The 25,321-nt window shown below is 40.9% G+C and overlaps 1 protein-coding gene across 14 annotated transcripts in view; it reads left to right on the top strand.

Annotated features, from left to right (window-relative positions):
* Positions 1 to 25,321, top strand: part of NCOA6 (nuclear receptor coactivator 6) — a 91,129-nt gene that overhangs the window by 53,521 nt on the left and 12,287 nt on the right. For 6 of the 14 annotated variants that reach the window (XM_072800689.1, XM_072800683.1, XM_072800679.1 and 3 more), the window contains 8 exons: positions 1,961 to 2,089; positions 2,776 to 3,639; positions 5,664 to 5,810; positions 8,180 to 9,296; positions 12,134 to 12,255; positions 15,866 to 18,856; positions 21,800 to 21,868; positions 24,936 to 24,972. In XM_072800689.1, coding sequence (XP_072656790.1) covers positions 1,961 to 2,089; positions 2,776 to 3,639; positions 5,664 to 5,810; positions 8,180 to 9,296; positions 12,134 to 12,255; positions 15,866 to 18,856; positions 21,800 to 21,868; positions 24,936 to 24,972 — 5,476 coding nt within the window. The remainder of the gene's footprint in view (positions 1 to 1,960; positions 2,090 to 2,775; positions 3,640 to 5,663; positions 5,811 to 8,179; positions 9,297 to 12,133; positions 12,256 to 15,865; positions 18,857 to 21,799; positions 21,869 to 24,935; positions 24,973 to 25,321) is intronic. The other 8 variants (XM_072800684.1, XM_072800685.1, XM_072800686.1 and 5 more) reach the window with 5 other exon arrangements.

Genomic DNA, 25,321 nt, shown 5'->3' with positions numbered 1-25,321 from the left:
TAGAGAGAGGAGAGAGAGGCAGAGACACAGGCAGATGGAGAAGCAGGCTCCATGCCGGGAGCCCGATGCAAGACTCCATCCCAGGACTCCGGGATCACGCCCTGGGCCAAAGGCAAGCACTAAACCACTGAGCCACCCAGGTATCCCCTATGCACGATTTTTTAAAAAGCAGTCATGATGGATAGCAAAGAATAATTAAAATGGAATAATGAGTGGTACGCCTGGGTAGCTCAGCGATTGAGTGTCTGCCTTCAGCCCAGGGCATGGTCCTGGAGTCCCAGGGTCAAGTCTCATATTGGGCTCCCCGCAGGGAGCCTGCTTCTCCCTCTGCCTGTGTCTCTTTGCCTCTTCTCTGTGTCTCTCATGAGTAAATAAATAATCTTTTTAAAAAATGGAATAATGAAAATAGTATGTCTCAAAATTTGTAAGATGTAGCCAATATTGCATGTGGAAGAAAATTTAAGCCCTCCAATAACTGTGTCAGAGCAGAGCATGAATTGAAAATTAAGCTAAGTGTCTGATCTAAGAATTGAGAAGAATAGCAGAGTAGTAATAATTTAGGAGGAAAGAAATAAATATAAGAGCAGAGATAAGTGAAGTATTAAAAAAACAAAACAGGGCAGCCCAGGTGGCTCAGCGGCTTAGTGCCACCTTCAGCCCAGGGCCTAATCTTGGAGTCCCAGGATCAAGTCCAGAGTTGGGCTCCCTGCATGGAACCTGCTTCTCCCTCTGCCTGTGTCTCTGCCTCTCTCCCTCTCTCTGTGTCTCTCATGAATAAAGTCTTTAAAAAAATAAAAGAACAAAACCAAAGATGTTTCTTTGAAAAAAATAATTAAAACTGATGAACATGGTCAAATTTTAAAAAGAGAAGGCATAAGCAATGTAAAGAAGGGGGGGTGGGGGAAGTGTATACTTCAAAAGGGCAAATTTTATAATATATGAATTATTTCTCAAAATGGAAAAAAGTTGTGAATAACTTCATGCTAATAAATTTTAAAGTGTCAGAAAATTAACAATTTATTTTATTTTATTTATTTATTCATGAGAGGCAGAGACATAGGCAGAGGGAGGAGCAGGCTCCCTGCAGGGAGCTTGATGTGGGGACTCCATCCTGGGACCCCGGGATCATGACCTCAGCCAAGAGCAGATGCTCAACCACTGAGCCACCCAGGTGCCCGGACAATTTTCTTGAAAATATAATTTAACCAAAACTGATTGTAAGAAAACTTGAAAAATCTGTAACTATTTAAGAAATTGAAATAATTAAAAATCTGTCTCCCTAGGAATCAGTTATATAACCCAGGCCCCAATAGTTTTCCATGTGAGTTTACTAAACATTTAAACCCAGGGATCCCTGGGTTCTGTAAAATAGATCACCGTTATAGCAGTCCAGATGGATGGATCTCAAAAAGTAATATTAAGTGAAAAAGGAAACTGAAGGGATCCCTGGGTGGCGCAGCGGTTTGGCGCCTGCCTTTGGCCCAGGGCGCGATCCTGGAGACCCAGGATCGAATCCCACATCGGGCTCCCGGTGCATGGAGCCTGCTTCTCCCTCTGCCTGTGTCTCTGCCTCTCTTTCTCTCTGTAACTATCATAAATAAATAAAAATTAAAAAAAAAAAAAAAAAAGGAAACTGAAGAAGACAGAGTGTGGTACCACTTACACAAAGATTAAAAGCATACTAAACATGCTATAGTTTACCTACATATGTAGAAAAGATAAACATGTATGGAACTATTAAATTCCAGTTATAAGAAAGGGAATGGAATGAGATTGGGAAGGAAGGGGGGGCTTCTGTGTCTATATATGTATCTGAAGGGAATGGGGCAAAATGTTACGTAACAAGGTAGATGATGGGTACAGAAATTTTCCATACCTTTTCATATCCTTGAAATATTTAATTTAAAAACAAATGTGCCAATTCCAGTACTCTATTCTAGGGATTTTCTTTTTCCTTTAGGACTAATAAGGATGACCAGCCCTGCCACTGTTATGATACCCCAGAGTGTAAATGTGTCATCTTCCATGATGGCACCAGGCCCCAATTCAGAGCTGCAACCCAGGACTCCTCGCCCTGCTTCTCAGTCAGGTAATGACCTCTAATCTTTGTGGATTGAAGAAGCTGGACCTAGTTGCAGAGATTATTAGAAAATTCAGCTGTCCCTGATATCAAATTCGTATGCCACCAATTCTTTACAAAATCTTTCCTGTTTCTTCAAGCTAAAGGTCATCATTTCCTTCTCAGAATTTCTCATTCTCTTATCAGTTATAACCCAACACTCCTAAAAATGGATACCTTGGGCTATGTAGTCCTGCACAATACTTCATGGCAGAGAATTCTGTAGTAAGTTTGGTAAGGGCATCATTGTTTACCCTCTCTCCTAGAGATTCAGAATTAACCTGTTGGAGGCACTGAAAGTCCTGCAGCAAAGAAACTTGTCTAAGATGGTTAGGTTCAATTGTTACCAAAACTAATTGACTATATTTTGTTTTGTTTTCTTACAACACTAATAAACATAGTTCCCCAGAATATGCTTTAGAAAACACTTGTCTGCATTTTATGCTGTTATATCCACTTTTGAACCATAAACTCTTTCTAGGCAGTAATCTCTTTCTGTCATCTTGGTATGTTGCTTTGCATATAGAAGGTGCTCACAAACATTTCATGAAGGTACCAGGGGACTTTGCTCTCTATATGCAGAATTGCTAAGACTACTACTGTAAGATCTAGGTTGTAGTAATGTAATTATTGCTTTGTTGACTGTCTTTAAACAGATGCAATGGATCCACTCCTCTCTGGGCTCCATTTACAGCCACAGAATCATCCCTCAGGATCTTTAGCTCCCCCGCACCACCCAATGCAGCCTGTCCCTGTGAACAGACAAATGAACCCAACTGGTTTTCCCCAGCTGCAGCAGCAGCAACAGCAGCAGCAGCAGCAGCAACAACAACAGCAGCAGCAGCAGCTACAGGCAAGACCCCCACAGCAACATCAGCAGCAACAGCCACAGGGAATTCGACCCCAGTTTACTGCCCCAACTCAGGTGCCTGTTCCTCCAGGCTGGAACCAGCTGCCTTCTGGAGCCCTTCAGCCTCCTCCAGCCCAGGGTTCTCTGGGCACAATGACTGCAAACCAAGGGTGGAAGAAGGCTCCCTTGCCTGGCCCAATGCAACAGCAACTCCAGGCAAGACCATCCTTAGCCACGGTACAGACACCTTCCCACCCTCCCCCTCCATATCCCTTTGGCAGCCAGCAAGCCTCACAAGCCCATACAAACTTTCCTCAGATGAGCAACCCAGGCCAGTTCACAGCTCCTCAGATGAAGAGCTTGCAGGGAGGGCCCTCCAGGGTCCCAACCCCCCTGCAGCAGCCCCACCTCACCAACAAGTCTCCTGCCTCCTCACCTTCCTCCTTCCAGCAGGGATCCCCTGCATCCTCCCCAACGGTTAACCAAACTCAGCAGCAGATGGGACCAAGGCCACCTCAAAATAACCCACTTCCCCAGGGATTTCAGCAGCCCGTCAGCTCTCCCGGTCGGAATCCTATGGTTCAACAGGGAAATGTGCCACCTAACTTCATGGTGATGCAGCAGCAACCACCAAACCAGGGGCCACAGAGTTTACATCCAGGCCTAGGAGGTGAGGAACACTGAAGCTATTTGTGTTGGTAAATTTACTAGAGATAGATCTTAATAGAACTTCAGTATTTAGAGTTAATGGAGGGAGGATATAATTATTTGGCTTTGTGGATATAGTGGTGACACTTAATATAAATTAGTTAACTTGATATATTATGCAGCATCTTACTGGTTACATTTAAGCTAGCCCTCTGGATAAAAATGCAGGTAAAATTCAATATAGAGATTTCCATTTTGTTTTTCAAATTATTTTTACTTGATCTTGGACTAGTAAATTAAGATGTCCAGAAGAAACATGCATTTTATTAGCTTAAACTATTCAGCTGTTGAAAAAAATTAAGATTATGGAATAGAGCAAAAATGAAAAGATAAATACAGGGTCTTTGGGGAAAAGTCCCTTCAAGTTTCCAATTTTGATAATCTTAGTAAAGTAGTAAGCATGGTATTTGTTATATTTGATTAAAGTGTTAAAGGGGAGTAAGTTCAGAAATCATTAACTTTTATAGTTTTATAATGCCAATGCCTGCTCCTTAGAGAGGGAATTCCACCAGTTATACCTAAAGGAGATTTATTTATTTATTTTGTAAGGTGCCTCTTGTATGAAGAAAAAGCAATGGAGCTTAATGTGTGAGAGGTAAAACGATTACAGTAAAACTTATCCATCTCCATGTTTATTATTTATTCTTATTAATCATTGATCTAGTGCACATGAATGTGCTTGGAGCTTTTCAGTAAGGTATAGAGAGTGTCAGTAATACTGTCATCTGATAAACATGTCCCCACCAAAAGACACCCATTGCCTACCCAGAAAAAAAACCCTTGCATCTTCAGTGCAACATAGCAAAGGCATGTTCTCATGGTTTCTGGTGAAATTAAGTTGCTCATCAGTCTTTTCACTCTCTTGTAATTAATTTTGCTGACCTGCAGGCTATAATATTTGAATCCTAAGAAGTTTTTAGAAAATGCAAGAATGTTTTAGTTCCAAACTTCACTGTTCTGGGCATCTAGCCCTGGATCAGTGGAAGCTGGGTAGTCCCTCCTGCAAATGTGATTACTGATTTAATTACAGTGGAAGCATGCAAATGGGGACTTGTCACTGCTAAAGAAAGGACAAATGCATATTTGTCTACAAAGTGTTTTTCAGGACATTGAAAATTTGGTCCTTAAAAATAAATGGACTAATACAAAATTTTTTAAGTGAGCTTTAGGTCTTGATGCTTTCATAGAGCAGATGATGTGCTCACCTAGGTGATCTGGCCACATCAAGGCCTACATTATAAACAATGAGTGGGTTCTGAGATCCTGCTTCTTACAGATCTATTTTCTGAAATTAAACTTTCATATAAAAGGAAGTAGTACGTTTGTAAGATTCCATTAGAGCATGGCTTTTGGTACCATAGCTGTTGGAATTACAACAAACCTTAAAAGGGGAAGGCATGATGATGATAGCTTCACTTTGAAGCTCCTCCTATAGATTGTTTCTAATCTCCTATCTCTTCCCAAGAGACAAGCACAATATTGGAGGAAAATCTCCACAAAGGAGATTGTCATCCATTTCCCTTAATGGAAAAAAATCACCTATTATTAATATCAGGACCCAGCTCTTTGTTTTATAGTACTTTTGATCAATTTGTTTGAATATAAGAGAATTTAGCATATTCCTTTGGTGCCTGTGTGAAAGTATGTAAAGTTTTGGGGTCTGTTGTATTATAGCGAAAAGTGAGCCCTAAACCTTGCTGTGACGTGGCCTCAGATCACATTTAGGGAGCAGATTGCCATCTCTTCCTTGGCATGTTCTAAGTGTAAATTTTTAGTATTTATTTTTCATCTTGACAATGCTCATGTAAGAGATTGTGTTGATTTTTTTAACCATCTTTCCCAACCTTATTATTAAAGATCCTACCAGTGTGACAGAGAGCTAAGCCAGTGGAGACTTCATGCAGCTCATCCTTCCTTATTCATTCCACATCTAAGCAAGAGTATAAATTTGCTAGGTAACTGCCTTACTCATTGTTTTCTATTAAGGAATGCCTAAACGCCTCCCACCTGGCTTCTCAGCAGGACAGGCCAATCCGAACTTTATGCAAGGTCAGGTGCCTTCGACCACAGCAACCACCCCTGGGAATTCAGGAGCCCCTCAGCTGCAAGCAAATCAAAATGTCCAGCATGCAGGTTTGTTTTCTGTGCTTTATTTAGCCAGGTGTTTGAAAACCAGACTCAATCAATATAGCTTTAATATAGATTAATAGATATATTAATATAGATTTAATGCCAATAGTGTATATAAGAAGAAATTTTGGAGAAGAAATACAATGGAGCAGAATGGCTAAAACAAATTTATAAAGCAGTATGTATGTGCCCAGACCTCAAGTTTCTGGTTGCTTAGGTCACATGACTAATCTTCTTGTCCTTTCTCATTTAGGCAGTTTGGACTGAAGTAGTACAAAAATTTTCTGTGGAGAACTCCCCATCCCTACTTGGAGTTAATTTAGTTATATGGTTCCAACTCTAATTGTAAATCACTGAGGAGCAAGAAAAATTCTAACTTAATTTTTTAAAAAGTTCAGACTATTTTTTGAAGGGTAAGAGAAGAGTAGGGCAGTCTATTTGACTTTCCCCATCTGTTAATGCAAAACTGCATTCCTGAGTTATGTGAATTCATGAGTTTTATAGGAAGTTATAAAAAAGCAATAAAATCATTAATAATTCTTCCACCCAAGCACCAGCTATTTTATATCTTTATATGGTGCCTTCCACATGCACATATTGCATGTGGAATAAAGAGAAAGGCAGCTTTCTCTATTTATCATAAGACAGTCCTACTCTTGTTTCTCATTTTCTGTTCTCTTACCCTACTTTATTTCTCTTGTTAGCTTTTACTTCTTCCTGAAAAAATGCTTTTCTGCCTGTTACTGTCTCTTGCTTACTCCAAAGAATCAGGGATTTGGTCTATCTTGTTTACTGATATTACCTTAGCACCAAAAGTGTCTTGTACATATTAGGTACTCAAATAATTATTGATTGAATGACTATACACTTGCATACAGTGTGTGTAGTATATACAATGGCCATGGAGTTCAAGTTAAGAGTTTCTAAGGCTGGGGGCATCTGGGTAGCTCAGTCACTGGAGCATCTGACTCTTGATTTTGCTTGAGTCGTGGGATCAAGCCCAGGCTCCCATGGAGCCTGCTAGGGATTCTCTATTTCCCTCTGCCCCTTACCTGGTTCACTTTCTCAAAAAAATTAAAATAAAATAATTTTTTAAAAAGAATTTATAAGGCTAGTTTAGAAAATCTTCTTTGGGGTTCAGAAAAACTCTGGGTAATGTGAACAAAGGATAGTTTGTCACCTGCCTCCCTGGCTGGAGCTTGGACTGATCTCATAACTTCATTATGGCTGCCACTTTCTAGTTCTCACTCTAAAGTGACAAATAAAAAGAGAAATAAAATAATCTAGAGGGTTATTCATTAAAACCAGGGAGATAATGCAAGCAACTATAGGAATATCCCAAAGACCCAACAATAAGAAAAAACTGCAGGAAGCCAGTGTCTAAATTAGAAATAAAGAAAAATAAATAAAATATATTAGAAATAAAGAGAAGAGTAGGACATGTCCCATGTGATCGACCAAGGACTGCCACAGGGGAGTGTCAGTAAAGTTTTAACATCCCTTATTTTTTTTTTAAGATTTTATTTATTTATTCTTGAGAGAGAGAGAGAGAGAGAGAGAGAGAGAGGGAGGCAGAGACACACACAGGCAGAGGGAGAAGCAGGCTCCATGCAGGGAGCCTGACATGGGACTCGATCCCCGGTCCCCAGGATCACACCCTGGGCTGAAGGTGGTGCTAAACTGCTGAGCTACCCGGGCTGCCCTTAACATCCCTTATTAACTGTTCTCTGCCTGCATCTTCTGGGTTGTCTGTCAGTTGAGTCCCACCAGCGGCTCAGTTTCCAAATTAGGATTAATTTTTACCATATCAGGACAGAGAAGACCTGTCCTCAGGACATACTAGGTCTTCTCTTCTTTCACATGCAACATCCAGATACCACACATATAATCTTTCAGAGTCATTCACTTTCCAGGAAGCATTTTTAATGTCTTTTCAACATTGTCAAGGTTTTCCTAAGAGAATGCATCACATCATTGTTTCCTAGACTAATCTAAAGCAGAGCTTATTTCACTAGCCTACAGTGCTTTTCATTAATTTTTTTCACCTTAAAGTAGCTACATGTCAGTTTTAAACAATTAGATGCTGCCTTTCTCTTTATTTAATCTGAAAGAGAAAGTAAGCTATTCATCTTCAAAATGTTATCTTTAAGTACCAAATAGGAGTAAAGAAACATTGAGGATGTGAACAATCATTCCACAGTCATATCTCCATACTTAGAAAAGCCACAGAAAATATGTCAAGCACAGCATATATGTTTTTGTTGGTCAGTGGACATATGGGTATAAGGGATGTTTTTCCAATTAATAATTTGAATATCTTAATATCAATGACTATTTCTTTCTGAAACTGTCCTCTCTTTTTCTTTTTTTAGGTGGCCAAGGAGCTGGTCCTCCTCAAAACCAGATGCAGGTGTCCCATGGGCCACCAAATATGATGCAGCCCAGCCTCATGGGAATTCATGGCAACATGAACAGCCAGCAGGCTGGTAGTTCTGGGGTTCCTCAGGTGAACCTGAGCAACATGCAAGGCCAGCCTCAGCAGGGCCCACCGTCTCAGCTGATGAGCATGCACCAGCAGATTGTGCCCTCCCAGGGCCAGATGGTCCAGCAACAAGGAACCTTGAACCCTCAGAACCCTATGATCCTTTCAAGGGCCCAGCTTATGCCTCAGGGCCAGATGATGGTGAACCCTCAAAGCCAAAATCTTGGGCCCTCGCCCCAAAGGATGACCCCACCCAAACAGATTCTTCCCCAGCAGGGCCCACAAATGATGGCACCCCATAACCAGATGATGGGGCCTCAGGGGCAAGTTTTACTCCAACAGAACCCAATGATAGAACAGATAATGACCAATCAGATGCAGGGGAATAAGCAACAGTTTAACACTCAGAACCAATCCAGTGTCATGCCGGGACCAGCACAGATAATGAGGGGACCAACTCCAAACATGCAAGGAAACATGGTGCAGTTTACGGGACAGATATCAGGACAGATGCTGCCACAGCAAGGGCCTGTGAACAACAGTCCATCTCAGGTTATGGGGATTCAGGGGCAGGTCTTGCGACCACCAGGGCCCAGCCCACACATGGCCCAGCAGCATGGTGATCCTGCTACTACAGCAAACAGTGATGTCAGTTTGTCTCAGATGATGCCTGATGTTAGCATGCAACAAAGCAACATGGTTCCCCCCCACGTGCAGGCCATGCAGGGCAACAGTGCCTCGGGAAACCACTTCTCAGGCCATGGGATGCCTTTCAATGCACCTTTCAGTGGAGCACCCAATGGAAATCAGATGTCCTGTGGTCAGAATCCAGGCTTCCCAGTCAATAAGGATGTCACACTAACAAGCCCATTGTTGGTCAACTTATTGCAAAGTGACATCTCTGCAGGCCATTTTGGGGTAAACAATAAGCAAAATAATACCAACGCAAATAAACCGAAGAAGAAGAAACCCCCTCGGAAGAAGAAAAATAGTCAGCAAGATCTAAAGTAGGTTGTGATAGTTTCACCTCAAATCTTATTTATTTCTTTGTGGACAACTTTTTTTGATGAAAAATTTTAAACATATAAAATGAGAACAATATGAAATCCCTGTGCTTCAACAATTATCAGCTCATAGTCTATCTTGCCTTTATCTCCCCATTACCTTTTTGATTATTTTAAAGCAAATACGACTGTAACTATTTCAGTACCTATGTATCTCTGAAAGATAACGATGGTTATTGGTTGTGGTTTTTTTTTTTTTTTTTAATGAATACCACTAACACATAGAAAAACTAATACTACCCTCATATTCTCACATATTCAGTGTTCAGATTTCTCAAATTATCTTAATTCTTTTTTTATAGTTTGTTCAAATAAGGATTCAGACAAGGTTCATACACTGCAATTGACTGTTACATGGAGTTTCAGGGGGATTGTGGCACACAGAAATTGAAAAGTAGCCAGTGCTACCACATTGCACCTCCACAAAGCACTTCAGGCTTGTAATGGCTGTTGGGGAGCAAGAAAGGCCAAGTATGTTTTAGAAATGAAAGCAATTTATGGAGACCCCCTGCTGTCTCAAATAGAAATAGTTCTTTCAGGATGCTTGGAAAGCTCAGCCAGTAGAACATGCAGCTCTTTATCTCAGGGTCATGAGTTCAAGCCCCAGGTTGGGTGTAGAGATTACTTAAAAATAAAATCCTTAGGGGCGTGGGGAAAAAATAAATAAAATCTTTAAAAATAAAAAATAGATGGGTCACCTGAGTGGCTCAGCAGGTTAAGCATCTGGTCTTAATCTCAGCTCAGGTCTTAATCTCAGGGTCATGAATTCAAGTCCTGTGTTGGGCTCCATGCCCAAGGACATGGAGGTAACAAAGAATTAACTTGGACAGCTTGGGCCCAGCATGGAGTCCACTGTAAAATAAATAAATAAATAAGTGATTAATTAAATAAATAAATAAATGAATTTTTATACAGATACCTTTCCTTTTAAGGATCTCCATTTTGTTTTTTAAAAAGGGCGGGGGGCAATCATCCCTAGAAGCTTAAAACCTCTTTTTAGGTTGATTGGACCTTTTAAATCAGTTCCCATTTAAGTAAAGGTTCTCCAGGTGAGTTCTTTTGCAAGATCACAGCAGGAGGGAAATTAATTTATGTGTCATGTCTATAAGCTAGTTGTTAGTCATGTTTTTGGCTTTGATAAAATGTTTCCAGAAGGAGTATTGATTAAACTGGATTTTCTGCCTTTAATCATAAAATTGGAATTCAGAGGCTCTTGTTAATAGGGAATAGTGACTAATGAATATAAAAGGGTTGATTGAAACAAATTGCTAGAACTTTGGGAGAGTTTAAACAACCATAAATGTTCAATATAAAACCGACTGTCTCCAAGCCTTCCCACAATATTTCTCTGATTGTACTCTAATATTATACCATACTTGCTGGTTCTTGAATCTTACAAAAGTCCATAACTATATTAACAAACTATATTTAAAAAAAAAACTATATTTTCCTGAATTCAGACTTCAGAAGACCTGTAATTATCTAATTTTTCTAGTAGCTCTTTCTAAGTTGAATTATTTAACTGCTATCAACCTGCTATCCTAGGAGGCTGTTTATTCCTTTCAGTATCTAGGAGTAAAATTGCAAGGTTATTCAGTTGTTGTTAGTATGTATTTTAGCTGTCTTCATCAGCCCTGAGGGAGATTGCTTACTTCTTGGGGCTAGAAATTGTGAAAAGGGCCTTATATAGCATCAGGGCTACTAGGAAAGGGAGACAGTAGTTATAAGAATACCTGCTCCTAACTCTACCAGTAGCTCACTGTAGTACCATGGGCTTCTTAAACCTCTCTGGGCCTTTGTTTTCTAATCCCTAACATGAGGTAGCTGGACCAGATATCTGAGGGGTTTTTTTAGCAGTATAATTCCATGAAAGTAGAGACCTACAGTATCCTTATAATTTGAAATGATAGAGAAGTCATAGGAGGAACAAATTGATGTAGGCATCTTGATGTGCTAAAGGACCCCCTTCAAGTTCTAAATTGCCTTGTACTAGGACTTTTTAAAATGGATTTAACGTAAGGCTTAGAAACTATACAGAATATAATGAGATCAAATGCCATCTAAAAGTGGGTGATCAACATCAGGGCAAAGAGAAACTAATGATAAGGAAGAAAGGTGCAGCTACGAATAAGATTGCAAACCAAATGGTATTGAGCATGCTGGTTCTTTGAGAATTTAGGTGTTAGTAGTAACATTTTTTTTCATTTCTTTTCCCCCCACTAAACCAGGTAAAAATGAAAGCATCCCAAAGCCAAGGGGATGTCTGCAAATATTCATTCAGCAGAGTTACTTAGCTTTGTTCTAGCATTCTCCATCTTTATTCTCTGAATACCATTTTTATCAGCTAACCTACAACTTCTTGCAAGGTGTGATGAATTATCTACAAAAAAAGAAATAATCTGGACTTCCTGGTTCACATTGATAACTACACCAAAGATAGGGTGGTTTCACAGAAACAGTACTTTATAATGTTGATAACCCAAACTATGATGAGGTCTTAAAACATCTAAGGAATGGATGATGACATGAAAATTATTATGTCAGAAATTTGTAGAAAGCACTTTGAGTAAATAGCCATACTATTAAATTAAGTAGATTTTATTTAATGAAATTGCTGGATTATTTTTATGCCAAATATTAATATCAAACTAGAGAGATGTAAGTGATGGTAAGGTTGATAATGCAAACAGATTTTAGTTCTTCAGAAATAGGTAAGAGGTTAAGCTACTTGCATGTATAAACTATGCAACTTACTCTCAAATGTGTAATTTATTTTTTAGTACTCCAGATACTCGCCCAGCTGGGCTGGAAGAGGCCGATCAGCAGTCATTGCCAGGAGAACAAGGAATTAACTTGGACAACTCGGGCCCTAAACTGCCAGAATTTTCAAACCGACCACCAGGTGATAAAATGTTAGCTAAAGATTATATACTTTTCATCATTTATACAGCAATACAAAGTTTCTTTTCAAGGAAACATTGTATTTTGTCTTCTAACTAGACTTCTTTAGAGATAAGATATATCTAATATTTGGAAACTTTGCCTTGATATTAAACAAAAATTTCAAATATAACTTTTGAAGGCTTGTATATATATGTAGTATATACAGTTGACCCTTAAACAACACATGTTTGTATTGCATGGGTTTACTTACATGAAATTTTTTTTTCAGTAAATACAGTCCTGTAAATATATTCTCATGATTTTCTTACATTTTCTTTTCTCTAGCTTACTTTACTTATAATACAGTATATAATACATGTAACATAAAATATGTGTTACTGAACTGTTTATGTTATCAGTAAGGCTTCCAGTCATCTGGTAGGCTGTTAGTAGTTAAGTTTTGGAGAGTCAAAAGTTATACACAGATTTTCAACTGCATTTTCAACATTGTTCAAGGGTCAACTATACATACACCGCTTACTTCATTATTTTAAGTCCTCATAAAATCAGACTGAAATGTGAAATGCCGCTTTATTCTTGTCAGTATCAAGGTTCTAGTTGGCATCAAAATAGAGTAAGACTAAATGGGAAGATATTTTCACTCTAATTCTGCTTGCCTGCCTTTCCTGCAGCCTTTCTTTCCTACTAGGGTTTTCTCGAAGCAGAGAACAGGATTTACAATAAGATTTTTTTATAGCAGTTTTATTATGAATCGTTAAGCATAAAAACTATGAGTACTAAAAAAGACATTCATGTACCTACCACCCAGCTGAATAATAAATAGGAGGATCAGTATTGTTGAAGCCCCCTGTGTTGTACCCTTTTCGGACTATAAAATATCTTGTAAATGTTGAAAAGGAAAAAGCTCCTAAAATTCACTTATTCCAACCTAGGTGTTTAGAAGAACTAAGGCCAGCTGCCACACTATCTCTATACTTGTTACTCTTGGCCTGAGCAGTGATGTGTAACCTTATTCCCCTATGACCCAGTTGAAGACACACAAGCCTGTCACACTTAGGTCACTCTCCCCTATGTTTTATTTTTTTCCTCACTAGTTATCCCACTTCCTTTATGGTATAGAAGTGAGAATGACATTATTTTGGGGGATAAACTTTATATTTAAGATTTTATTTTTTTAAAAATAAATATTTTATTTATTTATTCATGAGAGACACAGAGAGAAGCAGAGACATAGGCAGAGGGAGAAGCAGGTTCCATGCAGGGAGCCCGATGTGGGGCTCGATCCCTGAACACCAGGACCACGCCTTGAGCTGAAGGCATCTGCTTAACCGCTGAGCCACCAAGGTGTCCCGGGGATCAACTTTAATCTTCCATTAATTTATGTATTTTAAAAATGAGTCACAAAAGAAGTAAATACATCATGATGTCAGTACTTTGTGTTATTTATTACAAATTGTTTGGGCACACCACACTTCCAGTCAGTGAGTTGCAGCAGCACAGTTGAGGTGGGGAGGTCACCAGTCTTGGCAGGTATATCCAGAAGGTACATTCTTCCCTTAGACACATCTGACTTCTTATACGAATCCCAGGAGTCCTCACACATATCATTGCTTCCTTTCCGTACTTTGTAAAGTACGAACCTATAGGCTGAATTTGACCTTTTATGTGTTTGAATTGTCCTGCAGTGTCTTAAACCAAACAAAAACCTGAATTTAAATGCCTTTAAATAACACAAAAAATAAAAAATAAACAGAACATCCATTCTGTTCAGTTTGGCTCTGTCCACAGAACTACTACGTATGTCTTGTACCAGCCTACTTCTCTTTTTCACTACTGGCCTGGTGCCTAAAGGCATATGAATTTGCATCCTTTGATTAATAAACACCATGTTTGGTTATGTTATAGATACCATGTGTGCTCTGGCTTTCCTTCTCCACCATTCTGTCATAGCAACCCCAATCTGTTGTCTTACCATTAGTGTCCTTTGGACTGCTGCCTCCGGCTTCTAGAACCTTTATAGCAGCCATGCCTTCAGCCATTACTTTTGAGAGGCTGCTGTATTATCTATTATGCTCTCTTTGGTATTTACTGTGCAGCCTGGTGGGCTGATTTAAAGATAAAAGACATTTGTGTCATAGCCCAACAAAAATGGGCTTCTACAGAAATGACTATTTTAATAGGGGAACCCAAGTTAAACCTGTAGAAATGCCATATATTATTGGCTCTATAAATGGAAAGAGGTAACTTGGGCCTAAAATAGAAAAGGATTTTTTAAAAATCTTCAAAACTGAATTCTTCACATTATACTCATTGGTACCATGGAAATCTTTGGCCAGAAGACCTTAATTAGCTATTGACTATAGGGTCTGTGACCCTGTGGATCAGCAGCATTTGATAGCTGCTCGGTGGAAATCTTCAATCATCATTTCTGCTGACTGCCAGAGCCAACTGTTCTTATTCCTGCACCTTCTTAAAACTTTCCTTACATATTTTTGATGCAACAATGGAATAATCTAGTTTGTGAAACCATATCCCAGCTATATCCCCACTTTTTCCCATGGAACCACCTTTATTCCTGGTTAATGATTTTTCCTTTCTGCTGATTGTATAAGGCTTTAGTTCTAAAATGCCAAGTAAAATCTTCACAAGAGAAAGAATCATTTGAGCTCTTGCCTTCTGAAAATCTATAAGGCATTGTCCCTCAGAGTTCTTTTCCCGAAATTATTTTTTATTCCTGAGGGCAATGCTTCTGGCTTGGTTATTCTCCCATTGTGGATTCATAGAAAATATTTCTCCAAATAGAGTTTTAACATGTAAGAAAGTAAATGGAAACTAATATCCATTAAAAAGAAATCTTCAGTGCCTTCAATTGATTTTCAGTGTGTATATCACCTTCTATGAGCTCCTACATTAAACTGATTTACATCAGAGGGTCAGTTTAATTCAGTTGGGTTCCCCGAAGAATTGAGCCTGAAGGATGCAGCATGGTATATGAAGCCAATGGACTGGAGTAATTTTAAATCCTTTTTAAGGAATTGAATCCTAGCATTTTATATTTTACTTCTATTGAAAGAATAAAAAGGCTATCTTCAGTGCTGGCATTTTCACAAAATCAGACTGTAAAATTTTAATCAGTGATAACAGAAAAAGTGAATCCTAAATACCTTAATTCATTTACAAGGACAGTGGGATATTTATTATGCCCATATGAGAGCCCAAGGCTGGGTGCTCAGCTCCTTGCTGTCAATGGGAATTGTTTTCATTTCCTCTGAATGAATGGCTGGGACTGACTCAGCCACTGTGAGTGCACAGCACCCCATGCCTGTCTATTAGAACAGTCTTAGTGCAGAAGGGCCTCACTGACACCCTGAAGACTGAGGATTTCCGGGTTCTTGATGCTTTGCTTTTTGCTTCCTTAAGCAGTGTGCCCCTTCGCTTATGTTGGATAACAAAGAGGCTGCCCCTACCCCCTTGGGAGTGGGCATGCTTAAGCTGTTTTGTGCACTGTCTGTCCTGCCCAAGATGAGTATTGCTTGGCTATACTCTAAAGGTAGCAAAGCTTTTCTTGCCAAAAATCTAATTTCCCTGGTTTGGGGGGCTTGTTTTAGGTTATCCTTCTCAACCAGTTGAACAGAGGCCACTTCAGCAGATGCCTCCTCAGCTCATGCAGCATGTGGCAGCCCCACCACAGCCACCACAGCAGCAGCCACAGCCACAACTGCCACCGCCGCCACAGCAGCCACCGCCTCCCAGTCAGCCACAGTCTCAACAGCAGCAGCAGCAGCAGCAGCAGCAGCAACAGATGATGATGATGCTCATGATGCAGCAAGACCCCAAATCAGTTAGGCTTCCAGTCTCCCAAAATGTCCACCCCCCACGAGGCCCCCTGAACCCAGACTCCCAGAGAATGCCCATGCAGCAGAGTGGCAATGTGCCTGTCATGGTCAGTTTACAAGGACCTGCTTCCGTGCCACCATCACCTGATAAACAAAGAATGCCAATGCCTTTGAATACTCCTTTGGGAAGCAATTCAAGGAAAATGGTATACCAGGAGAATCCCCAGAATCCTTCTAGCTCACCACTGGGAGAGATGTCCTCACTCCCTGAAGCGAGTGGCAGTGAAGTACCATCTGTCTCAGGAGGCCCAAACAACATGCCTTCACATTTAGTAGTTTCCCAGAATCAGTTAATGATGACAGGGCCAAAACCCGGACCATCGCCCCTTTCAGCAACTCAAGGTGCAACTCCCCAGCAACCCCCTGTAAATTCCTTGCCCAGCTCCCATGGCCACCATTTTCCAAATGTGGCTGCTCCAACCCAAACATCTAGGCCTAAAACACCAAACAGAGCCAGCCCCAGGCCCTACTATCCTCAGACACCCAACAATCGCCCTCCCAGCACAGAACCTTCAGAGATCAGTCTATCACCAGAAAGACTCAATGCCTCCATAGCAGGACTCTTTCCCCCACAGATTAATATTCCTTTACCTCCTAGGCCAAATTTAAACAGGGGCTTTGATCAGCAGGGCCTGAACCCAACAACTTTAAAGGCCATTGGGCAAGCACCTTCAAATCTTACCATGAATAATCCTTCCAATTTTGCTGCCCCACAAACTCACAAATTAGATTCTGTGGTGGTGAATTCTGGAAAGCAGTCTAATTCTGGAGCAACAAAACGGGCTAGCCCAAGCAACAGTCGCAGGTCTAGTCCTGGGTCCAGTAGGAAAACCACCCCAAGTCCTGGGAGACAGAATTCAAAAACCCCTAAACTTACTCTGGCCTCTCAGACAAACACAACCCTGTTGCAAAACGTGGAGTTGCCAAGAAACGTATTGGTCAGTCCCACTCCTTTGGCCAATCCCTCTGTACCTGGGAGCTTTCCTAACAACAGTGGGCTGAATCCTCAGAATCCTACCATGCCTGTGGCTGCAGTGGGGGGTGTTCTCGAGGATAACAAGGAGAGCTTGAATGTGCCTCAGGACAGCGATTGCCAGAATTCCCAGGGTAGGAAGGAGCAGGTAAACATTGAGCTCAAAACAGTCCCTACCCAAGAAGTTAAAATGGTTGTCCCTGAAGATCAGTCTAAAAAGGATGGGCAACCTATGGATCCTAACAAACTTCCCAGTGTTGAAGAGAACAAAAATTTGGTGTCTCCTGCTATGAGGGAAGCACCGACATCATTAAGTCAACTTCTTGACAACTCTGGAGCTCCTAACGTGACCATTAAACCCCCTGGGCTTACAGATCTGGAAGTAACACCCCCAGTAGTTTCTGGGGAGGACCTGAAAAAAGCATCTGTCATTCCCACACTGCAGGATCCGTCTTCTAAAGAACCCTCTAATTCCCTAAATTTACCTCACACTAATGAGCCGTGTTCAACCCTTATGCATCCAGAATTGAGTGAGGTCAGTTCTAATGTTGCACCAAGCATCCCTCCAGTAATGTCAAGACCTGTCAGCTCTTCCTCCATCTCCACCCCCTTGCCCCCAAATCAGATAACTGTTTTTGTAACTTCCAATCCTATCACAACTTCAGCTAACACATCAGCAGCTCTGCCAACTCACCTGCAGTCTGCACTGATGTCAACAGTTGTCACAATGCCCAATGTGGGTAGCAAGGTTATGGTTTCTGAGGGACAGTCAGCTGCTCAGTCTAATGCCCGGCCTCAGTTCATTACACCTGTCTTTATCAATTCATCCTCAATAATTCAGGTTATGAAAGGATCACAGCCAAGTACAATTCCTGCAGCCCCACTGACAACCAACTCTGGCTTGATGCCTCCCTCTGTTGCAGTTGTTGGCCCTTTACACATACCTCAGAACATAAAGTTTTCTTCTGCTCCTGTACCGCCTAATGTCCCCTCCAGTAGTACTGCTCCAAATATACAGACTGGTCGACCCTTAGTCCTTAACTCACGAGCCACCCCTGTTCAGCTTCCTTCCCCTCCTTGTACAACTTCTCCAGTTGTCCCTCCTCATCCCCCTGTCCAGCAAGTGAAAGAATTGAATCCAGATGAGGCTAGTCCTCAGGTGAGCACCTCAGCAGATCAGAGCACTCTGCCCTCTTCACAGTCAACCACAATGGTTTCTCCCCTTTTGACCAATAGTCCAGGCTCCTCTGTCAACCGGCGAAGCCCAGTCTCATCTAGTAAGGGCAAAGGAAAAGTGGACAAAATCGGCCAGATTTTGCTGACCAAGGCATGTAAGAAAGTTACAGGCTCTCTTGAGAAAGGGGAAGAGCAATATGGTGCAGATGGAGAGACCGAAGGCCAAGGGCTAGAGACTACAACTCCAGGGCTCATGGGAACAGAGCAGTTACCCACAGAGCTGGACAGTAAAACCCCAACACCCCCAGCACCCACTCTGCTAAAAATGACCTCTAGCCCTGTGGGCCCAGGCTCCACCTCAACAGGACCCAGCTTACCTGGCGGTACTCTCCCCACCAGTGTACGCTCGATAGTAACCACTCTGGTACCCTCTGAGCTCATCTCCGCTGCGCCGGCCACAAAAAACAATCATGTTGGCATAGCACCTGAGCCACTTGTGGGTGGCCTAGTGGAGGAGAAGGTGGGATCCCATCCAGAGCTTCTGCCCAGCATAGGTATGTACTTGGGGCCTGGCATCATCTCCTCGTGTCAGTTTTTTGATGACCTATTCCACAAAAGAAAGCCTTTTTTTTCTTTTCTACTTGGAGGAGGAAAAGTGAGCTAAATAGCAATAGTGGTAGTTTAATTTATTGGAAGTACATTGGGAAATACAACTTTAAAGCCTATGTTAAGTTTACATTCATTAATACGGTTCTCTCTCAGCTCCTGAAGTGATAGGCCTTTCATTTATATAAAGTTTTTCATTTTACAAAAAAGCATCTTTATATATGTTATCTCGTGTCATCTTCATACCAACTACGTCAGGTAGCCCTAACCCCATTCTGTGGGTGAGAAGATTGCAGCTCAGAGTTCAGTATTTTCACAGTCTATACTGTGAACCTCCAGTTTAACATTGTCCCTTAAAGGTGAATAGCTGTTTTTGCAAGTTCCCCTTACTGCAATATTGACTTGTTCTCCACAGTTTCAGAGCAGGGTTCTCATGGCCCCTTCTCATTGTACTCTATCAGAAGGGACTATTCCCTTCTGACTGGCTACTCCAGAGGAAAGCTTTTCAAAAACCCAGGTCTCATGGTAATAGACACAAGAGACACAAAGTGGTTGAGAGACAGGCAGGCTTGAGTTAACATCACAGCACCAGCATCTACCAGCTCTGGGTTTAGGAAAGTTACTTGACTATTTAAACTTGAGTTTCCTCCTTACAACGGTAGTTGTAAGAATTCAGTGAGATAATGCATATAATGTGCTTAGCACAGAATACAGTAATAAATGTAAATAATTGTTGTTATTGATTTCTCTTTCAGTCTCTTTGTAAATTAGGCCATTCCAATTTGTGTGTATCTAGATTATTTCTCATGTACAGTTAAGGTGGGCAAATGACAGGAGCTTCGGTATCCTTAAACCTCCCCTCCCCCCTTCACATCCTGCCTCTCAAACACATGTTCCTTTTTATGTGAGGCCTAAATGGTAGAGAAGCTCTGTTTCCACAGAGTGGAGCAAATCACACTGCCAAAGCTGAGAAGCACCTTTGCTGTATCCTAAGCTAGCTAATAGTGCCTGTCTTGTTTAATGCATCTAAAAATTTTTGAATGGTAGCACTTAGGTGGAGGGGCAGAAAGAACTCAAGCTTCAGGGTACAATCAGAGTTCAATTTCTAGTTCCACTGGTTACCAATCACAGTTGGATAAATTCCTTAACCTCTTATAAGCCATATACTTCACATGTAAAATGGAGGCTATAATTCCTACCTCCCAAAATTTATACAAAGATACAGGGAGAGTACTTAGCATAAAGTGGCCAGTGCACCACCTCACTCAGAGCTTTGGAAAAGGTAATTCCCCTTTTCTCTGCCTCTTTAGTGGGGGCGATACAGGGAGGGATAAAGTCCCTTAAAGAGTTCACTGTCCTTGCAGAAGACAGACTTCATAGGTATGGGTGCTCTAGGTTTCTGGTTCTAGTTCTATGGAAGTAGGTGACCCCTAAGAATGAAGAAACCTGGTGTGACTTAAATATATTCTCTTTACTAAATGTTTCTATTGTACTTCCTTTCAGGGAACTTTCCCCCTATATACCAAGAGAATAGTGGTGAAGTGATTAAAAAAATATTTTTATATGTACCATATATAATCCTAGAGAAATAGATGAGCTTTAGGGAGATGAACCTGCAAGTTGGGGAGAAAATTTTGATTTTAGTAAGAATTTTTCCATTGTTTTTTAAGGGGCTTCTGGGTTTTTATCTTGAAAATGTGAGAAACCAATATTGGAGGTAAAAGTAGAAGTTAAGGTGTAGTTTTAAGCTTTTATCAGGTAAACATCCAAAATAAATTCTTAGCACAAATGCATTATTGACTAAGGGAGAGAAATCTACAAAAATCCGCAGTTTTACCTGCTTGCACAATATCCGCAAGCAGGTAAAACTTACTGTTACAGAGTTTATCTAGGATGTTAGATTGAAATGTCAAGATGGGAAGACATAATCCTTGAGTGACTGTGGCATATCTGTGCCGTTGATCTTTACTGTATGATCCAGTAAGCTCCCATTCTAGAGCACATTGTCCTGTTCCATTCCTCTTCAAGGACCTAAGTACTCTTTGTCCTCTGAAGCATAATTCTGATGTTTTTCTGTCTAATGTACCATCAGTTTTCTCAATCTAGAATTGATCTCTTTTGCTTTTGATTCCCATAGCACTTTATACTTTATGAGTCTTCTTCATATAACATTCCATTGCACTCCAGTGTACCACATGTGTGTATTTTATCTTTGTTTGATACTGGGCTGTGTTCTGATGGGCAAAAAGAATAATTGGTCTCCAAAGGTGCCTGGCACAGTGCCTTGCCTCTAGTAAGTTCTTGGTAGCTGTTTATTAGATAAGTAAATAACATATCAAATGGTTTATTCATCAAGTATGAATTGAATATGTGCTTTATGACTGTCACTCTTTGCCAGCTGCTGTAGAAAAGTGTAAAAAATTGTGTGATTCATTTCAGGTTTCAAGGGGTATAATCTTTAGAGGGGTGAGAATTTTTAAATACTAACACAGATGATATAATTGTTCCTCTGGAAGTGGTTGGAGTTGCCTACTAAGGTATGCTTTGGAGTTTTTCAGAGTACTGGATAGAACATGACCCTAAAAAGGAAAAATCATGGGTGCTTTTAGAAAGGCCACCACCTTGGAAAGGTGCTCAAGGAAAGGCCACCTCCTTTCCTTGATCTTTGTACACACAATAGGGAAAAACAAATATCCCTGGTGGTGGTCTATGTTACTGTGTGGTATAGTAGCTAATTTTAGATAAGTTTTGAAATCTCCTTTCAAGGCAATTGCAAGTACTGCCCTCCAAGAGGACGTGTATTTGAGCAGTTACTTAGCTCTTAATTTAGTCAATGCTTTCTGTTTTGTTGAGAAAAGAAAGTAAAGGCCTCTTTTTTTTTCTTGCCTTAGCCCCATCACCGAGTTTAGTCTCAAAGGAAACTACAGCCACAACACTGCAGGGGTCTGTTGCCAGACCAGGTAAGGGGTGCTTTGGAAAAACTCTGAGTGGAATGGATTACATGTGAAGGAACTGCTTCTCTCCTCAAGGTGCCAGGACTCTCTTACCTACCTGCTTCAGAGCAGACTTCAGTTGAGTGGCAGAAATTGTGCAGTACTATTTGAGGTTATTTTCCCTGGACCACCTTGCTGTCTTACGCATTCCTGGTGTCAGCCAGGGAACTCAAGAAGGGCTTGCAGTGCCCATTGTCTGTCTGCCATCCAGCTATGGGGTGGTTTCCATTGCACAGTCTGCCCTGTTCCATGACCCTAGCACCCATAGCTGGCAGCTGACTGGCATATGGCAGTTAGCTGGCATGGTAAGCATTACTGCACTAAGCTAGGAATTGCATTTTCATGACAGGAGCGGAGGCTTGTTCTGGAAACCTCTGCTACAGTGAAGCAGCCATTCCCCAGGGAATCAGTCATTCCAGTCATCTCTGGATGGCATTATATTTCTTCCCCATGACCAAGAAATTGCAAATAGCACTAGGGATGTTGTTTCTGGAAGGTGGAGTCCATTGTAATCTGAAAATAATCATGGAAATGCTGAGTCAGTTCTGAATGCATGAGGATCTTGATGGCAATAACAGCACTGCCTTTATAAGCAAATAAATAGGCCAAAACAGATCAACATCATAAATATGTTACAGTTTAGTCTTGCCTGGCCCTTTGTCACTGTAGGTATGGAGGGGTACCAAAAAAGCCAACAAAAAAATGAAGTATGACACTTTCCACAAGGAGGTTAGAATCTCATTTACAGTACAGTTCATACTTGACAAAATTTGTAAGCAAAAAACGATACTACCATGTTTAGTTTTCTAGGCCTAAGCCAGTGAAATTAAGGTATAACTTGTGATTTTTTAAAGGATTTTTTTATTTTATTTTATTTTATTTTAAAGATTTTATTTATTTATTCATGATAGTCACAGAGAGAGAGAGAGGCAGAGACACAGGCAGAGGGAGAAGCAGGCTCCATGCCCCGGGAGCCCGATGTGGGATTCGATCCCGGGTCTCCAGGATCGCGCCCTGGGCCAAAGGCAGGCGCCAAACCGCTGCGCCACCCAGGGATCCCTAAAGGATTTTTTTAAAGGCATCTCTGTACCCAGTGTCGGGCTTGAACCCACAACCCTGAGATCAAGAGTCACATTCTCCACCCACTGAGCCAGCCAGGCACCCTAACTTATGATTATTTTAAAATGGGCTTCATATGGTATGTGCTATGTTGTGTTCTATTGCACACTCTTTAGTAAAATCCTCTGAAAAGAATGGATGAGCTAAAAAACATTTCAGCCCCCAGATTTTTCCTTTGCTACCAACTGCCCACATGATACCTGACATTGTGCTAGGTACCTGAGAAGGATAGGAGTGGAGCAAATTATTCACAGAAGGGTTTAGATAGTAAAATTCATTTTTGGAAAAAAAAATTTTTAATTTTTTAAAATTAATTTTTTGTGAGAAAAGGAGCAACTAGGAAGAGGAAGGGAATCCCATTTCCTGCCCCAATTCTTTACTCCACAAAATTGTTTTATCATATCCTCTACATCTTCCTCAGAATAATTGGCCAAAGAATCCTGTTCCTTTTAAAAAGTTTCACTTAAATGAATCTCCTTTAAATGCCTCCAGAGACACTAATTGCCTTCACCAAATTCCTTTGATCTGTGCTTATGTGAATTAGCTGTGACCGTGCTAAAGTTCTCAAAAGCGTTTCATATGAGCAGATTAGTCACAATTTTTATGTAATCAGTCTCCTTCAAGCTGTTTTCATTTTTGAGCACATATTACCTGAGTTTGTATGCTCCAGCAAGGCAGCAGAGACTCAGTGAGGTGGTGTCTGTTTCATGTGGAGGGGTTCCCAGATTTTATGGGTTAGATATGGGGAGCTAAATAGCAAATGAGAAGCAGAGATTCCCTCATCTTGCATTGAAAGCAAATATTTCAGCCTTGTCACATTAAGGCTGTATCAACATGAGCATCATAGCAATAATAATGATAGCTAATACTAAGTTATTACTAAAAGCCAGGTGCTGTACTGAATTTTTGTATGTATTATTTCACTTAATCCTCTTAATTTTGAGATGGGTAAAGTAGTTGTCCCCTTTTTTCAGATGAGGCATTGAGCACAGAGAAATCAAGTAATTTGCTCAAGGTTACTTGGCTAATAAAGCAATGGGGTCAGAATTTTAACCCATGCACTCTGATTTCACTGCCTTCGGGGAGGTTAACATGTAATCAGTGGGATAGATTAGACATGTACTGTGAGTCTGTGGTGCTGAATTCTCCAAAAGAGGGGACAGGGATAGAGCTGTGGAAGCTCAGAAGTGGGAGAGATCACTGCTATCCTGTGCATCAAAGTCTTTTGGAGAGATGGAACTACTTAAAGGCATATAGTGAAAGAAGATGTTTTCAGCTGATGCTGAGAAAGAAGTGCCTGATAAACCCCTAGAATGCTTATTTAAACAAAACCCTGCTAGACAAATTACTGAGATTTTTCCTTTCTTGGAGGGCATTGCTGGGAGGTTGAGGAAGAGAGGAACATAATGGAGTCTGTAAGTGTTATCTCAAAGCAAAGCAGTCTGCCCTCTAAAACTCAGTGAGGAAGTCCTTTAGAAGAGAATGCATCCTGAGTAAATATTTAAGACATATTTGAAGATTACTGTCTTTAAAAACAAGTGTCAAGAGGGTGGAAATATTTTAAGAATGAAAAAAATCTCTTCTTCATGAGAGGAAGAAGCTTATTTTACTAACCTAGTTATAGTTGGGTGAAATATGAACCAGTGTGAATTTAGTTCTGTTGATCTAAACAGGATTATTTCAATGTAGAGTAGAAGTAAAAGTAGACCAAGTTAAATGTCTTATGCCCCAGACAATGGAGTTGTGTCCCTGCCAACTCTGTCTCTGTACCATGTAGAGTGAGAATCCTGCTGGGCACAGAGACATGTTAGCATAAATAGGGCATTCCGAACTCTCATAGACACCTCTCTTCTCCCAGTGGACATAGACCACAGGAGCTCCCACATCTCATTTCTGTCCTTTGTATTTTTCACAGAACTCGAGGCAAATGCTGCCATAGTCGCTGGACAAAGGTAAGACAATCATTCTGCAGGCTTAGCATGAAAACAGCCTAAGCCTCTTCCAAGGGTGTTGGCTTTTATTTTTTTTTTTAAGATTTTATTTATTTATTCATGAGAATACACAGAGAGGAGAGAGAGAGAGGCAGAAACACAGGCAGAGGGAGAAGCAGGCTCCATGCAGGGAGCCCCACGAGGGACTCAATCCCGGGTCCCCAGGATGACGCCCTGAGCTGCCGGCGGCGCTAAACCGCTGAGCCACCGGGGCTGCCTGGATGTTGTTGGCTTTTAAACCTCTCTTCACCTTGGCCTTTTCCTTCACTCTTTGTACCAGTCTGTTTTCCCTACTAAAGTGGGAGAGTTA

The sequence above is a fragment of the Canis lupus genome, chromosome 26 (assembly GCF_048164855.1).
Source record: "Canis lupus baileyi chromosome 26, mCanLup2.hap1, whole genome shotgun sequence".
Taxonomy (NCBI): Eukaryota; Metazoa; Chordata; class Mammalia; order Carnivora; family Canidae; genus Canis; species Canis lupus.
This window is presented reverse-complemented; position numbering and strand designations above follow the sequence as displayed.